Consider the following 18,867-nt stretch of genomic DNA (forward strand, 5'->3'; position numbering starts at 1 on the left):
CTGTTCAGCTCTTGCACCTCTTCAATTTTTCCATTTGCTTTAGCTTCTACATTGTGTAATGTAGAAAGCATGAAAAGAAAGAAAAAGGAAGGAATATACAGAGTTACCGTAACAAAAAGAAATGGTCAGGGCTGAGTGTCTTTTTGAGGAACTCAAGATGGGAGCCCGTCCAGAACGGAGTGATATCCCACCTTTAGTAAAGTCTCCCGAAGACTTGAAAGATGCAGAGGTGTTTCATGTCCCTACAGGGCTGCTGGCAATCATATTTGGACCAAATGGATCATGAATCCTGTACCTTGAGCAAGTGAGCAAGACTATGCTCGAGCTGAAGAGTTTGGAATCTTCGAACTTCACAGAGGTTATGATCTATGGATCCTACTTGTACATGTTAAGGGCCGAGCGGATGTTCCAGTCTCTGGCCGAGTGGTACCACTAGCGACAAGAGCAAGGGATGCTGAGATTTGAGGAAGTCATGCATGTCCTTGAACTAACTCTTGGATTCAGTGAAGCCAGTCCCTAGCCAACGTGACTAGACAAGAATGTAGTGTTGTGTGTCCAGCCTGGTTTAAACTCTGCTCTCGCCTGGCAAGTTAGAAGAAAACAATGGTTTTTGAGCTCATAGTTTTGACTTTGAATTCTGAAGTGAATACTTGTTTCCACAATTGCTAATTAAAAGCTTGAATAAAGAAAAAAAGAAATGGTCAATGTACAACCATTTAAAAAGCTAGCATATGATCAAGAACCACTGAACAATGAAGGAAGACATCTGAGGTACACTGAAGGCGATATCAAAGAACAAGGCACCAGGAATTGATGGAATACAAATTGAAATCTTTCAACAAACTGATGTAGCATGGGAGGCACTCATTCATCTATGCCAAGAAATTTGGAAGACAGCTATTTGGCCAACGATTGGAAGAGATCCATATTTGTGCCCATTCCAAAGAGAAGTGACCCAACAGAATAAGGAAATCATTGGACAATATCATTAATATTACACGCAAGCAAAATTTTGCTAAAGATACTTCAAAAGCAACTGCAATAATACATTGATAAGGAACTGTCAGAGGGTCTAGCTGGATTCAGACAAGGTCATGGCATGAGGGAATCATTGCTGACATCAGATGGATCTTGGGTGAAAGCAGAGAATACCAGAAGGATGTTTACCTGTGCTTTATTGACTATACAAAGGCTTTCAACTGGGTGGATCATGACAAGCTATGGACAACATTGTGGAGAATGAGTATTCCAGAACAGTTAAATATGCTCAAGGTCACCTGTACATATATCAAGAGGCAGTCATTCAAACAGAACAAAGTGACATTGTTGTTAAGTGCCCTCTAGTTGGTTCTGATATAGCGACCCTGTATAGGGTATCCGAGGAGCGACTGCTGAGTTTGAACCACCAACCTTATGGTTCAAACCAACCTTGAGGTCCAGTGTGTTATCCTGCAGCAGCACACCAGGACTCCAAGGGGACACTGAATGGTTTAAAATCAGGAAAGGTATGCACCAAGCTTGTATTCTTTCATTGTTTTTATTCAATCTGTATACTGAACAAATAATCTGAGAATTTGTATTATATGAAGAACATGACATTGGGATTGGAGGAAGACTCATTAACAACCTTTGATATGCAGATGATACAGCCTTGCCTGCTGAAGCCAACAGGATTTAAAACACTTACAGATAAAGATCAAAGACTACACCCTTCAGTATGGGTTACACTTCAATGTAAAGAGAACAAACATTCTTACCACTGGATCAATCAATAAAATCATGATAAATGGAGAAGAGATTGAAGTTTTCAACAACTTCATTTTGCTTGGATCCACTATCTACATTCATGAAAGCAGCATTCAAGAAATCAAGTAACATATTGCATTAGGCAAATCTGCACAAGTGTTCAAGAGCAAAGATAACAGTTTGAGGACTAAGATGCGCCTAATCCAAGCCATGGTATTTTCAGTAGTTTCATATGCATGTGAATTTTGGACATTGAATAAGAAAGGCCATAGAAGAATTGATGCATTTGAGTTTTGGTGTTGGAGAAGAATATTAAAAGCACCATGGACTACTAGATGAACAAACAAATCTATGTTGGAAAAAATACAGCCAGAATACTTCTTAGAAGCCAGGATGGTGAGACTTTGCCTGTTACGTTTTAGACATGTTCTCAAGAGGGACCAGTCCCTAGAGAAGGATATCATGCTTGGTTAAAGTGGAGTGTCAGTGAAAATGAGGAAAACCACAAATGAGATGGATTGGCACAGTGGCAGCGGCAATGAGCAATGATTGTAAGGATGGTGCAGGGCTGGGCCATATTTCATTCTGTTGTGCATAAAGTTGCTGTTTGTCAGAAATGACTTGAAGGCACCTAGCAACAACAACGACAACATGCTGTTTTGGGGAATGGGTTGTTTTGTTACATTAGTGAGGCCAGATTAGTGTACATATGTCTTGAGTCAATGTCTTTTGAGATGTAAAAGAGATTAATCAAGTAAGGGAGAAGAGCAGAGATAGGAGAAAAGAGATGCCAAGCTAGATGAAGACTTCCTGGGAGCAGAAACTCAGAAGAGACAGGGACTTTCTTCCAAAGCTGACAGAGAGAGAACGGCTTCCCCAAGATCCTGCAACTCGAGTTTGGACTTCCAGCCTCCTAAACTGTAAGAAAATCAATTTCTGTTTGTTAAAGGAAGCCACTTGTGGTATTTTCTGTCATGGCAGCACTAGATAACTAGAGAATTCATGGAAGAAACGAGCGCACTAGGTAGTTTCCAAACTTGTTAAAGGAGATGCGATCTATAAAATTAGTCCCAGTGGTGTCTTTGTTGTAAGTGATGAAATGTTCCAAAATATCCGCAAAACCATCAACACTGAAGGTTGCATATTCTGTTCCACTGAACATGTGAATTGCAAATTGATGGCCCAAAGAAATAGGAAGTTCTTTTTCCTGAGTCAATCCTGTTTATACAAACTGAGTCATCTCACTGAGTACTCAGGTGCTTACTTATTCCCTTCCACAAAAGGCATTGAAACAGTTTAGGCTGTATACAGGATCTCTTTCCAATATTTCTGTGAAGCAGGGTGACTTCCAGGTCATTTCTTACCTTTTACTTCTGAGGCATACATTGCTTGGCATTTTCTATATATACTAGGAGTCCTTCCCCCATAAATAATTAAGAAAAATGGCAAGAATGTATTTGGATGCTACACCTCACAGTACCCAGTCAATGCATGAGAAATGGGTGAATGAATAGAGGGAGGGAAGTCTTTTAGCTTAACATTTGCAAAGATATTACATGGACTGCTTATTTGTTGACTGTCTGGTTAGCAGAATTTTGAATTGATGACAATAGTAAAAAATGTAATTGACTATTTTATGAATCAGTGATGTATGTGCAAGGCAACAGTAATGCTGGCTGTGCTGGTTAAGATTCTGTGTCCAACTTGGATGGACCATGATTCTCCGTGGCTTGGCAGTTATGTAATGATGTAATTTGGCAGTTATGCAGTGATACAGTCATCGTCTATTTTGTGATTTGATGTGGTCATCTTCCATTTTCACATAATGCCCATTTTTTTTTCATAATGACCTGGTGTTTGGAACCTAACCATGTTGATAAGTAGGCTTAAGTAAAAGACAAGTACAGTAAATGCAGTAGCATATACAATTTTGTACCAATAGTAAATACAGTCAAAAATATGTGTGTGGTAACATGGAGATGTGGATGCATATATGTATATAGAAATGCATACATGTGTCCATATAGGTATATCTATGTTGTTTGCTGTTGTTAAGTGCCATCAAGTCATACTGACTTATAGTGACCCCGTATAAGGTTTCCAAGGAGCAGCTGCTGAGCTCGAACCACCAACCTTGTGGTTCAAAGTGGCCTTTCAGTCTAGTGCATTAACCCACAGCACCATATTCAAAGTGACCTTGCAGTTTGGAGCATTAACCTACAGCACCATACGTATATAAATGTGTGCAGCATATATATCCACATATATAACAAACCAATGGTGGAGGCACAATTATGTGGCTTCTTAGGCATATCCAAAAAAACTCACAGAATTGGTTTGCTGACTCATGGGCCATAGGACCATAGTCTCCAAGGAAAACTTTGTCAATTGGTATAACATAGTTTACAAGGATTATGGTCTGCATCCAAGTTTTGCAAGTAGCACCCAGTGTCTTTAAAAAATTGTAAGCCACTATCTAAGATACAACTATTGGTCTCTACTCACATGGATTAAAAAAAAAAGGGAATAATAAAAGGATCAAAGAAGAAACATCCACGGGACTAATAGCTCACATGAACTACAACCTCTTCAAATCTGAGTCTAGATGGTACTTGGCTACCAATACCAACCTTACTGACAAGGGACAGAATTGAAGATCCTGATAAAATGGGATGAAAATGCAGAACAAGAATCCTTAAAAAGGCCAGACCCACTGGAATGAAAGGGACTAAAGGACCCCCCAGGTTATTGCCCTAAGATGATCTTTCAACTTTGAACTGAAGCTATTTCTGTAAGTCACCCTTCAGCCCAATAACAGATTGGCTTACAAAACAGACAGTATCCCGCTGTGAGTAAGTTAACCATATGAGACCAAACAGTCAATATTTACTCAAAAACAAAGATTAGAAGGAAAGGTGGGGAAGAGAAGTTAGATCAGTGGAAACAGAACAAAGAGAATGAAGATAATGACAATTATCTTTTACAATGCTGCTGCATTGTAAAAATGATCATTGCTTGAAATAATTTGTATAAAAGTTATTAAAGCATAACCTAGTCTGATGTGCAACCTTTCATTTAGAGCACAATAATATGTGTATACTCTGGTAGCGTAGCGGTTACGAATCAGGCTGCAAACATCAAGGTCAGCAGTTTGAAACTACCGGCTGTTCCGTGGGAGAAAGATGAGGCTTTCTGCTCCCGTAAAGATTTACAGCCTTGGAAACCCTGTACAGGGTCTCTGTGGGTCGGAACCGACTCCACGGCACATCACAACAACAATAGTCATGGGTCACAAAGTTTGCATATTTTCTTCGTCCTTTCTGTGTTCTTTAATTCTTTCCCCCTTTTTTTTATTGCAAAACCCTGATTTCATTTTCTGTTGACTTTTTTACCACCTTTTGGAAAGAGATAGTAAAAGAAAAATGTAAATAAAGGTCCTTGGTAATGATTTATTGCTTGGGAACTTTCTAGTCATGACTAGTCTCACTGCCTTCTACTGCATCGTGATTGTATCGTGAATGAAAAGATGATGGAAGAAAAGATGAATGGATGAAAAGGTGGATAGATAAATAACTGGCCTTCACTTTCCATCGTCCAGGTGGACAAAGTAAACAAGAGTGAGTGAGCCAGGTCATTCATTTTTTCATTCAATAAACATTTACTGGGACCTCATCAGGCTGTTTTCTGCAAAAAAGAAAGTGAAACAGTAACTCTCACCAACTCTAGTCTCTCTAGTTTTCAAAAGCCAAACTAGGTCTACTGAGGTAGACTACTTTTGAGGCACTACAAATGCAAGTCAGACAGAAACAATGACATAGAAAACAGTAGGGACACCTGCAGTGTCACAGCCACAGAGGGCTGGTGTATGTGAATGAATGCACACTGGAGAGTCAAAACAGCTCTACAAATCAGGATGATACGGTATCAATATTAGGCAGTTCTTTGGCCAGAAGATTGGTGAGCAGGTTGGAGAAGATTTAATAAAGGAAACCTCTGAGGTGTGAGGGCAACTAGGGAGCAGGAAGGAGTCCTGTTGCAGTTGCTTGTATTCAGTGCCATTGAGTCAGTTCTGACTCACAGTGACCCTGTATAGTTTCCAAGGAGCAACCAGTGAGTTTGAACTGCCAACCTGGCAGTTCAAAGCGAACTTGCAGTCGAAAGCTTGTCCTACTGACTGTTTACTTTTTTGTGTGGTGAATGGACCCTGAACTTGGTTGGCATCGGCAGCAGCCTTTGCTTCCCAGCTTTGTCAATGATTAGCTTTGTGGCCCTGGGAAAGTAACTCCACCTCTCTGAGACTCAGTTTTATCACCAGTAATATTTTATCACCTTCATTGGTAAAGATTATTGTGTGAAAACAGAGAGCATGGCTCCTGAATATGGCTGATGAAAATGTCAGGGGAAACTCTATGACCTCTGAACATTTGGGGTCTTATTCAGGTTATGGGGAAGGGGAGCAATGGGAAGGTCTTTCTAGGAAACCATCAGTTCAGGTTTTAAGCCCCTCTGTGGCTGAGAATCACTTTCTTTTACCCTTTTCGGTGGCCATCAGCATTGTTCACCTCTGAAGGCTTTTGGTGACCCAGGACTCTACCAACGTGAGATCCATTATTACAATTAGACTTGGAATACTAAAAGTATCTGTACTCTCCAGATGGCCTTCTCACCATATCTAAAGAAGATAATGCAAGGGGGCTTCAAAAATCCATGGAAACATTTCATTGTCTTTTTATTCCACATTTCCACAAACTTTGGAAGCCCTCTCATACCTTATTATTGATGTTGGTGGGGGGAAAAGTGGGAACAGGGTTTCCTTCATCATAAGTAAATGAAAATTAAGAGTTAACTATGCTTTGCTCATCTGTCCCCTAGTTTCTGGCACTGTAGGATAAGACCTGGACTGCTAACTACAAGGTTGTAGTTACTCCTTGGAAATCCTATTCAGGGTCGCTATGTGGGAAAATGCACTGGACTCCAAGGTCAGTTTGGTCAGCAGTTCAAGCTCACCGGTGGCTCCTTGGAAATTCTATACACAGTCAGAGTCAGAACTGATGACGGCACTTAACAACAGCAACAACACAACAACAAATTCTTAATGCTCTAGTTGTCACTTCAAGCCTGTCCCTTCCTGGTGTGACTTCCCAGTGTTTCTGAATTGAGGAGTCCTGGTGTGGCACTGTGGGTTAATGCACTGGACTGCAAAGTCAATTGGAAGGTCGGTGATTTCAAGCTCATCAGCTGTTCCTCGTAAACCCTATACAGGGTCATTATCGGTTGGAACTGACTCGACGGCACTTAACAACAGTGCATAAAAACCAGATGACTCCATATAAATTGAAAGGGAATTCAATTCAATTTCCTAAGTAGTTTGTACATTTTGACAAGAGGATTTTCAGGAAAGATCTTAACTATCATCCATGTAATATAGCCTCCCTCTTTTGCTTGTTCAAGTCAAGTTAGTGGTTTCAGTTCTGGGCAGGAATATTTGTTATTGTTGTTGTTAAGTGCCGTTGAGTCTGTTCCAATATATATAGTACTTTGTTAATGCCGTCATTGGTAGTTCAGTGGCTCCATATGATAAGCACTGGACTGCGAACCACAATGTCTGCAGTTCTACCCTGCCAGCCACTCCATGGGAGAATGAGGAGGTTTTCTGCTCCTGCAAAGATTTAAAGCCTTGGAAACCCTATGAGTCAGAACCAACTTAACAGCTCATAAAAACGAATGCCACCATTAAGCTCTAATTACAAGGCACTACCATATTTTAAGGAACTCTGGTAGCGTAGTGGTTACAAATTGGGCTGTGAACCTTAAGGTCAGCAGTTCAAAACTACCAGCTGTTCCAAGGGACAAAGATGAGGCTTTCTGCTCCCATAAAGATTTATAGCCTCAGAAACCCTATACAGGGTCACTTATGAGTCAGAAGTGACTCCACAGCACATCACCACCAACCACCACTATATTTTGTTTACATGTTCATCTTCCCCCTGTTCTTTGAGCTCTTTAAAGAATAATGCAGAAATTCATTCAGCTTTGTTTCCCTGAAATGAGCATGATGCTAAGTATATAAAATATACACAATAAATGCTTTATGAATGAACAAAAGATAAATGATGGACATGAGGACCCTCTTATATTTCTTTCAAGGTTTCTACAGTTTTCCTATGCAAAGACTTTGGACTGTATGAACCATGAAAAACTAAGGATAATATTGCAAAAACTGGATATTCCAGAACATTTCATTGTGCTAATGAGGAACCTGTACATAGACTAAGAGGCAGTTGTTAGAACAGAACAAGGGGAGACTGAATGGCTTAAAATCAGAAAAGGTGTGTGCCAGGATTGCATCCTTTCATCATATTTATTCAATTTACATCTAAACAAATAATCCAAGAAGATTAATTATATGAAGAAGAATGTTATATAAGGATTGGAGAAAAACTCATTAACAACCTGCGATATTTAGACAATACACTCTTGCTTGCTGGATGTGAAGAAGCCTTAAATACTTACTGATGAAGATCAAAGATTATAGTCTTCAGTACGAATTACACCTCATGTAAAGAAAACAAAGATCCTCACAACTGGGCCAATAAATAACATCATGGTAAATGGAGAAAAGATTGAAATTGTCAAAGACTTCATTTTGCTTAGATCCACGATCAACACTCATGGAAGCAGCAGTAAAGAAATCAAATGGCAGACTGCATTGAGCTTCATATGCATGTGAAAATTGAACAACGAATAAGAAAGACTATAGGAGAATCAATGCATTTAAATTATGGTGTTAGAGGAGAATATTAAAAGTATCATGGGGAAAAAAAATTTTTTTAAATTTTTTTAAAGTATCCTGGACTGACAGAATAACAAATCTGTCTTAGATGAAGCACAGCCAGAATGCTCCTTGGAGGCCAGGATGGTGAGACTTCATTTCTCATACTTCAGGCATGTTATTAGGATGGACCAGTCCCTGGAGAAGCACACTGTACATGGTAAAGTGGAGGATCAGTGAAAAAGAGGTAGACTCCCAACAAGATGCAGTGACACAATGGCACCCCCACTGGGATGAAGCATAGCAACACTTATGAGAATTGTGCAGAACTGGGTAGTGTTTCATTCTGTTGTGTATAGGGTTGCTTCGAGTTAGAACTGACTGGAGGGCACCTAACAAGAATCGTTTTCCTAAGCTACAGGGCTTCATGCTGAGGACACAGCTCATGCCTTCTTCTAACTATCTTAGCCTGTTTACATGGTCAGTCAGCACAGTTGCTTTATTACTCCAAGCACACTCTCCACTGAGCACAGCTGGCCTGAAGGAGAAGAAGATCACTGGGCTGAGCCTTGAATTATGGGCTGATGAAGTAAACAGCGATGACCTTCCTTGCGGCATTTTGGCAGAAGTGTTTATATTAATAAGTTGCTTCTAGCTACCTCTTTTCAATAACTGCTTTCTTAGTGATAGAAGACAAATTCACACCAATGTGGCCCTCAATTATTCTCTTGTATTGCTTATCTGTAGCTCATGATGACAGACATCTTTAGACCCTGGCTTTCATTCCCTTTTATCAGACTTATTTTGCTCTTATGAAACTACCAAAACGAATTACCATTAGGGTGACTCCGTGTGTGTCAGAGTAGAGCTGTGCTCTGTAGCATTTAAAATGATTGATTTTTCATAAGCGGATCACCAAGTCTTTCTTCCGAGGTGTATCTGGTCGGACTCAAACCTCTAGTCTTTTAATTAGCAGTCAAGTAACATGACAGTTTGTACCAGCCAAGAACTGTTGAACTACATTTTTTTGTTTGTTTGTTTAAGTACAATAATTTGCATTAGAATTGGACTCTGTGAACCAACTGTATTTACTCCAACTTACTTGGGAGTCTTCTGTGCAAATTACAGCAATGAGAGAACTGCTATGTGAAACTATGAACACTTCATTGCCTAATCTCTCCTCATCATCATTAAGTACAATACTTTCAATTTTCCCATTTTAGTTTACCCCTCTTTTTGTGTTTGCTTCTGATTTGGATTTAAAGTTGGTGAAAACAGGTATATATTTATTAAACAGATAACCTTGAGCATCCTTGAACATACAAGATAATGAGGACTCAGAAAAGAATAGAATGTGGGAATGTGGTCCATGGTCTCAAGGGACTTACCATCTAGGGAAAAAGTGAAATTAACAAAGACTAGAGTGACTTTGCAAAGCATTATGGGAGTGAAGAAGCCTGTAGCATCCAATTTTACCTGGGTGAGATGACGGGAATGGAGGAAAGTCTTCAGAGAAAAGGTTAGGTTTGAAGTGAGTCTGAAAGATAAATGAAAATCCACCCAACAAACAAGAAGGTAAGGGAAACTATAGACAATAATGGTAAGTTCAAGGCTCAGAAATGTTAAATTCATAGTGACTTTGGGGAAGTATAAATGGTTTACAGCCTCGGAAACCCTGTACAGGGTCGCTATGAGTTGGAACCACCTCCACGACATATAACAACAACATAAATGGTTTAGGGATGGCTGGAAATTAGGAAAACTGGAGATCCAAGCATACCAGCTAAATATTAGCCCTGAAAACAGAGTGTGGGCAGGAAGGACGTGAGCATCGGAAAATAAGCTAGAATCAAATCATAAAGGTCTTTCAATGCCAATCCAAGGGACTAGGATTTATTGTGTGTAGTGGGGATATGGGGGAAGCACTTTAAAGAATTTTAAATAAATGAGTGAAAAATCAGAGTTGTTTCCATGAAGAGTATCCCCGTCCATCCTGGCCTATCCATTTGATTCTCCCTGATATACTTCTTTTCTTCTCTAAGCAGATTGTCCTGGAATGTCCTTATGGCATGTCATCTTGTTTAGTTTAAGCCACCCTTCCTTGTTGTTTTAACCTGAGCCCAGGTAATCAAGCCATGATTTAATTGTCTCCAGCGTTAGACAGTACTGGACTGGTGGCCCTCAGGGCTAGATTGTGAGAAGAGAAACAAATGCTAGGATCATTTCCAGCATTTGTACTTCCAGCTTGGCATTTCTGGAGCATTGGGCGGCAGGCTTTGTGAAGATTTAGTTAAAAATCAACTTATGGATTCCTCCCTAATTGACTTGGCCAGGTTTAATCTGTTACTGGTCAAGGCAAGCTGGCTTCTATTGTAGAGTGCACTGAGATTTCCGGTACTGCTCTTATCCTAAAAGAAGCTTGTTGTGTTTAGAAGCAAATCTTGATGTTAGTGAAGGTCAGTCTCACTGTGTCTTCTGAAGCAAGCTCAAAAGGACTTCCATCTGATATAGCATTAGAGACCATCTACTAAAAAGAGGAGTCTTGGATTTGTATTTGCATGCTAGAGGGTTATAGTTTTGTTAGCAACACTTCCTATTTGGTTCTGCCTCTTTGGATTGCTCCCTGGTAATGCTCCTGGTGCTTCAGTCAAACAAACGACACCTGCAGCAGTGGAACATCTGCATTGAGTGACTTCTCTTTGCCTAGGGTAACTTGGACCAACTGCAGAGGTGGGCACAGTAGTGTCCTGTCACTCCAGGCCTGTTATGACTGGACTTTGCTGAGTCCACTCTCTTGAGATTGTCTTGCATGATAAGAGAGAAAGACAAGAGCACTTTTGTTATATTGGGAGTGTTTATGGGAACTATTAGGGCCTATCAAGGCAACACACTGGAAATTGAAACCAAACTCTCTGTTGCCAAGTTGATTCCAACTCCTAGGGATCCTTAAAGGACAAAGTAGAACTGCTTTGTAGGGTTTCCAAAGCTGTAAATCTTTAAGGAATCAGACTGCCTTATCTTTCTCTCATGGAGCAACTTGTGGGTTTGAACTACTGATCTAGCGCTTAGCTTAACCCACTGTGCCACTAGGATGCCTTGGAAATTGACAAGAGAAAGTCTGTTTCTGGAGTTTTTTAAGGTAAAAAAGCAAACCATCAGACAAACCCTAGAGGGGAAACATTTATGTCTGTCTCTGAAGTTCATGGAAAGAGAGAAGAATTCATGGTAAGTCCTATTTTCCCTATCATTCTGGAAGGACATTGGATTTCCAAGTGCCAGTCCCATGAGTGAGGTAAGGGCATGTTGTATACATTTGCAACCACTCAGAGGTAGGCTGCCCTTTTCTCTCCTTACCAAACCCTTGCTGGGGCCTTGGAGCATCTCTACAGCATTTCGAGGTGAAGTCACAAGAACATGTGCCCAGTAGAACTCTGCTCATTAGAACCAAGAAGGCCAATTCAGACTCCATAAAGAAAGATGCATTCGTATGCATTCTTCATTCCCACGCTAGCATTTGCTTTGCTGTCCTGGTTAATTCTACCTGTCTCAACATCCCCACTCCATCTCCCTACCGAACTCCAGAGGCAATTCCCCAGCAACACCTCATTTAAAAGATGCAGTAGACACTTTCTATTGAACTGGCTCCCAGAGCTGGTTTTTGAAAATTTCTTCCTTCTCCACCCTTTCCTTTCAGTCAGCTAGTCAGGAGGCCATCCTAAGGATTCAGCCTTGACAGCTCTCTGCCCTTAGATCTTCAGGTACAATTAAGTGTTTTGCCATCAACTAGGACCTGCCAGTCTCCTAATGCCTGTTCAGAGATGCAGACAGTGAACAGGGCAGTGACCCACAACTGTAGACCAAATTAAAAGCAGTTGTGCTGGGTAATGGTCCCTACGTGTTCTCTTATCTCTTATGTTAGGGTTATCTGTCTGTGAAAATTTATTTATTTACACTTTGGACCACCCTTTTTTCATATGTCATTCTCTATTTGAACATCCTGGAATCTTTAAAAAGTTTGTCCAGGAGAATGAGAATCTTAGTGTCACAGTAAATCTGACCTGTAGGGAATACAGTGGATTCCAACTCACAGCGACCCTGTAGAATAGAGTAGAACTGTCTGTCCCACAGTTTCCAGGCTTGTAAATCTTTATGGGAGCAGACTAGCTACAACGTTCTCCTGTGGAGCTGCAGTTGAATTCAAATCACAGGCCTTTCAGTTAAATCGGGGAATGCTTTGACCTCTGCACCACCAGGGCTCCTTGGAATTTAAACTGGTGGTAGTGGTTATGTGCCGTGTAGTTGGTTCCAACTCATAGCGATCCTGTATAGGGAGACTGTAAATCTTTACAGGAGCAGAAAGCCTCATCTTTCTCCTGAAGAACATCTTGTAGTTTCAAACTGCTGACCTTAGGTTCGCAGTCTGATTCATAACCACTATGCTACCAGAGGCCGCTTCAAATGATCAGCCAGGTTGCTGATGCCCATTGAAACAAAGAGAATTGCTTTAGGGTACACAGTTTGGCTAGGAGTCACATTCAGTGCTTAAATCCAATCCTCTTTTTCATTTAAAAGTGTGTCTACTTAAAATATAAGGAGCTCTGGTAGCGTAGTGGTTACGAATTGGGCTGCAAACCGCAAGGTCAGCAGTTCAAAACCACCAGCGGTTCCACAGGAGAAAGATGAGGCGTTTTGCTCCTGTAAAGATTTACAGCCTTGGAAACCCTGTACAGGGTCACTATGAGTCGGAACCGACTCCACGGTACTTAACAACAACAACAACAACAACTTAAAATATAAGTAAAGGAGGCATTGGTGGTTCCTTCGTCGAGTTCTGCCTTCCATGTTAGAGATCTGCTTCCTGTTTCCAGCACCTCATGCAGAGCTACCACCTGTCTGCCAGTGGAGGCTCTTGTGTTGCTAGAAGGCTGAATAGGTTTCTGCAGAGCTTCTTAGACTAAGACAGATTAGGAAAAGAGGCCAGGCAACCTACTTCCAAAAACCAGCCAATGAAAACTCTGTTTATCACAAGTGTTCAATCTACAGCCCATCCGTGGGGATGGTGCAGGCCCAGGCAGCTCCCCTTTCATTGTACCCAGGGGTCTCTAGAAGTCAGGGGCAACTCACAACAAGCACATATGGATGTGGCATGGATTGCAGCTGTCTCTACATGTTGATATTTATTCCAGTAAGAATAAAATGACACAAAATAAGTGACATTCATTGTGTCATTTTCTGAGAACTTTATATGTGAAATATCATTTGACCTTATGACCATTAGTTGGATGTGATTATTTCCTCAATTTGTGCCTGACTGCTAACTGAAACGCTGGCTGTTCTGATCAGTTTCTCCTTAAGAGAGAGCAGTGTGACTGTGTGCTTCGGTGCAGGTTCTCAGCCTTGGAAACCCTGTGGGGCAGTTCGACTCTGGCCTATAAGGTTGCGGTGAGTCAGAATCAACTCAAAGCCAATGTGTTTGTGATTATTTCCTCCATTTCCAATTGAAGTTGTTGAGACACAGAGAAGTTAAATCACTTGCTTTTAGACTGACTCCCCTGGGATTCACTACTCTGTTTCTATCAGCAATACACATTGAGCCTCTCGAATGGATGAAGGCCCTGTCTTTCTAGTGGAGGCTGTATCATGAGCAGATCAATCACAGCAGCGGGGAGGGTGGGGTAGGGGTGAGAGGGGTGTTGGCTTTAGCAGAGTCAAGAGCAAAGCGACTTGGGACTCAGGAGAGAAAGTATAGGTTTCACCAAGGAGGTAGCATTGGAATGATCTTGAGAATGCTTAGAAGTTTGGTAGCTGGAAAATGGATATGTATGCATTAAAAAAATGGAAAGGTCTAATGTGTTCAGGGAAGCATGAGCAATCCAAAGGTAGGTGCATGAGGGTTGTGGAAAAATGTTGGGAGATAATGCTAGAGGGGCAGGTTGGAAGTACACTGCAAAGTAGCTTCATCTCAAGACTAAGAATTGGATTACATGCTGTAAACAGAGAGGCACCAGTAAGTATATTAGTGTCCTAGATTCGCTATAATAAAGCACAACAAACCAGGTGTGTCCAAACAACAGAAATTTATTGCCTCACAATTCTGGAGGCTAGAAGTCCAAAATCAGGGTTTCAACAGGGCTGTCTTTGTCTCTGAAGGCAAGATCCTCTCTTGTCTCTTCCAGTCTCTGATGGTTCCTGCCGATCATTGAACTCCTAGTCTTGTAGATGCATCACTCCAATCTTTACCTACATCTTCACTTGATCACCTCCTCTCCATCTGTGTGTCTCTATCTCTTCTCCTCTTTTCTAAAGGACACCAGTCATAGTGAATCAAGACCCACCCTATACCAGTATGAGCTCACGTTAGCTTAAATAATGACGTCTTCAAAGATGATTTCTAAACAAGGGCAAACTCACAAGTGTTGATGTTTAGGCCTTCAGCATATCTTCTCAAAGGACACAGTTCAACCTATCATAGTAGGAAAATAGCAGATTTGGATGACTGAGATCTTTGTTCTCCAGGTCCCCAGAGTATTGGGAGACTGGGGAGAAGGAAAGCAGTTAGCAGGAGCTTGTTGCAGTTATGCAGGTAGAAATGGAAGGCCCTGACTTGCTATAGTCACCTCATTGCCACAGGACGTCTTCATTGTGGTTCACACGGCTTCCTTGGCTTGGATGCTGTCTCTAACCAGGTTTCCTTGGGACTGCACACCAGTCCCAAGACTGATTGAACTGGATGTTCTGTATGCAGATTTTTTTGAATCTCCACCCTAAATAGGTTTAAGCCCTTTCTCTTTGAGCCTCCTCTGTCCTCAGCACAATTCTTCTTTCTCTCTTGATACACATAGACCTTGTTTCGTATCTTTGAGTATATTTCCCCCTCCCTTCAAACTCCAGCCCGGTCTTTCCCTCCTTAAAAACATAATCTATTGACTGACATTTAGTAAGCTCAATAAATATGTGATTAATGAACAAACTTCTCCATAAAAGCAGTAGTCATGGGTATGGGAAGAAGAGACCAAATTTGAGAGTTTGTTTTGTTTTGTTTTTAAGCTGTATCAGTGAATGGCAAACTATATAGTCTAGGGGTCAAATGCAGTCAACTATCTATTTTTAAATAAAATTTTCTTTGAACACAGCCAAGTTCATTAGGTTACATATTATCTATGGCTGCTTTTATTCTACAATGGCAGAGTTGAATAAATCCATCAATCCACAAATTTCTACTACCTGGTTCTTTAATTAAAAAGTTTGCTAACCCCTGAATACGATGAACAGGATTAATGGTTAGAGATAAAGGGTGAAGGAAGGAAAATAGGCAAAACTTTTTCTTTGCTCATACCTTTTTGTGTACTTTTCCATGTTTATACTCCATTCTGCCCCAACAATTACAACTTAAAAACATATATGTGACTATGTTGTCCTGGTACAGTGCTGTAGGATCAACAATGGACTGTGAATCACAAGGTTGGTAGTTCAGACCTACCAACTACTCCTTGGAAACCCAATACAGGGACACTATGAGTTGGAACCCACTCAATGGCACTTGACAACAACAACAATATGGCTGGCTATAACCATACAAAAGAACTTCAAAAAATTCATGGAAATATGGAATTGAAATATATATCTATAGATACTTCTGCTATGATGCTATAAGATCAGCACTGAACTGTGAATCATAAGGTTAACAGTTCAAACCCACCAAGTGCTCCTCAGAAACTTTATACAGTGTTGCTATGAGTCAGAACCGACTTGGCAGCACATATGACAACAACATATGAATGCATAATGACAGAATCCTGGTGTGGCACTGCAGGGTTATATACTGAACCACTGTGTCAGTTGAATTACAAGGTTGGTAGTCCAAACCCACCATTTAATTTCTAAACCTATCTTATTTGATGGCATTGACTAACAGACCTGCAGGTACTGAGGAAGAAATGTCCATGCTGTCAGGCAGGAGGCAAGGGAGTCCAAGAGACAAACATTCCAGAACTGTAAGGCCGATTGATTTAAGTGCCACTTCTCCCAGGTGAAACTTTTCATCCCATTCTCTCTCCTAGTTATCCAATTTGGTTTTGTTACCCTCTTTGTGGCCTCGTTTCCTCTGGCTCCTGTGTTTGCCCTCCTCAACAATGTCATCGAAGTGCGGCTTGATGCAAAGAAATTTGTTACTGAGCTAAGACGGCCAGATGCTGTGAGAACCAAAGATATTGGTATGTCTCCTCCCTCCATCCCCCTTGTCTCCTGCCACTGTTCACACACTCTGTCAGGAATCAGCAAGACTGGGGAAAGCCCTCGCCCATCAAGTTTCTTACCCTCATATCGTCAGGTTCTGGAGACCTTCCAAGGGCACTCTATCCACCCACACATCCTCCCAGCTTCCAGACAAGGGGGCACCTAAGCCATTCCAGACAAGCCCATCCCTGGGGGTCCCTGAAAACCTCTCCTGGTAACTTGCCTGCAAAACGTCACCTGAAGCCATAGCGTTGTCATCACTGGGCCAAGGGTGGGAGTGAGCCAGATGCTTTCCTTTCTGTCTTACAGGAATTTGGTTTGACATTCTTTCCGGAATCGGCAAGTTCTCCGTTATCATCAATGTAAGTGCTCACATTCATGACACACTAGTTCTGCAGAGACGAGCTTTCCAGAGATGAGGTGTTCCAAGCAGGACACAGTCCTTATTAGCTCCTGGCTGTCTCCATGTTGAGCTTCATATAAGTTAGTTCCTGGTTAGCAGTACGTACATACCTACTAACTCATTGTGCTGTCACCAGAGCTGTGCAATTACTTTGAACATATGTAAAATTTCCCTAAGAAAAAAAGACAATTAGCCATCAGAATGCATACCTTGGCCTTAAGAGTCACAATCAGATCTTTCCTCAGAGCCAAGAATAATGAGGAAAGAATTCCACATATCAATTCATCTCTTAGGAGCCTTGATTGCACAATGGCTAAGCTCTTGGCTGCAAATCAAAGGGTTGGTGGTTCAAACCCACCAATCGCTCCATGGAATAAAAATGTGGTAATCTGTGTCCATAAAGATTTACAGTCTTAGAAACCACATGGAATAGTTCTGTGCTTTCCCATAGGGTCACTGGGAGTCAAAATCTACTTGATGGCAATGAGTTTGTTTTTTTGTTTTTTTATCTATCTCTTGCCATTCTTTTTCTGCTTCTGAGCTAAACAATACCTGGAGCATTGTCCAGGTTACAATTCCTAATTACAGTTCCTACAAGTTGTCAATGCAAAGTCTTAATTATCCTCTGAACTTTGGCTCTGTGTTAAGATAGGACATGAAAGAATAGGGGTCCTACCTGTTGTAGGTCCTACACCTTCCCAGACATGTGCACATCACCAGAGAAAAACCTACCTTCAAGAAAACAGAAACATTTCTCCTGCATCTGTGGAAACCAGGCTTCCCACTCTGTCTCCCAAAGAAACATCACCAGCTCAGTGCACACCAAGAAAGCTGCAGCCCATTTGCCCTAAGAGAAATGTTGATTCTCATTCTACTCTGGGTCTCTATTAAGAATGAGAAAATAGATGCAGGAGGAAAGAGAGACAGAAAAAATCAACCAATTCCCTTTTGAATCTAGCTACATATATGTTGGGTGTAGGAAGCACATGTCTTGAGGCTTAGAAAATGGTGCAATTTGGGAAATGTATCCATCAGTAGCTATTTTGAAGCTATGTTTACCAGACAAAAGACTCGGAGTATGAATCATTTTTCCTCAGCAGAGTGACATCAAGTTTTACTTGCTGGACTTCTCTAAGACTGTTTACTTCTCTGTAAAATGAGAGATAATAATATTGTTGTTGTTAAGTGCCATTGAGTCGATTCTGACTCATAGCGACCTGGTATAGGGTTTCCAAGGATCAGCTGGTGAGCTTGAACCACCAACCTTGCAGTTCAAACAGCTTTGCAGTCTGGTGCATTAGCCCACAGCACTAATCAGGACTCTGGAGATAATAATGGTGATGGTGGTTATGTGTCGTGGAGTCGGAACCAACTTATAGCGACCTTGTACAGGGTTTCCGAAGCTGTAAATCTTTACGGGAGCAGAAAGCCTCATCTTTCTCCCACAGAACAGCTGGTAGTTTCGAACTGCTGACCTTGAGGTTCGCAGCCTGATTTGTAACCACTACGCTACAGAGATAATAATAGTATCTGCCAAATAGGATTGTTTTGGAAATTAAATGAGATAAAGAACAGACATATATTAAGGGCTCAGTAAATTGTGGTTATGATTATGATAAATATGCTATTCATCCTCAAGTATGGTTATAGTCATCCATACTCACATATACACTTAGGACATATTTTCTTACATTATTTTCATATATATATA

The 18,867-nt window shown here is 41.0% G+C and overlaps 1 protein-coding gene and 1 pseudogene across 1 annotated transcript in view; both read left to right on the forward strand.

Annotated features, from left to right (window-relative positions):
- Nucleotides 1-18,867, forward strand: part of ANO2 (anoctamin 2) — a 547,529-nt gene that overhangs the window by 513,714 nt on the left and 14,948 nt on the right. The window contains exons 21-22 of the mRNA XM_006862668.1: nt 16,579-16,731; nt 17,063-17,115. Of these exons, the coding sequence (XP_006862730.1) occupies nt 16,579-16,731; nt 17,063-17,115 (206 nt within the window). The remainder of the gene's footprint in view (nt 1-16,578; nt 16,732-17,062; nt 17,116-18,867) is intronic.
- On the forward strand, nt 158-520 carry LOC102839828 (annotated as a pseudogene).

The sequence above is a fragment of the Chrysochloris asiatica genome, unplaced genomic scaffold, assembly GCF_000296735.1.
Source record: "Chrysochloris asiatica unplaced genomic scaffold, ChrAsi1.0 scaffold00050, whole genome shotgun sequence".
Lineage (NCBI taxonomy): Eukaryota > Metazoa > Chordata > Mammalia > Afrosoricida > Chrysochloridae > Chrysochloris > Chrysochloris asiatica.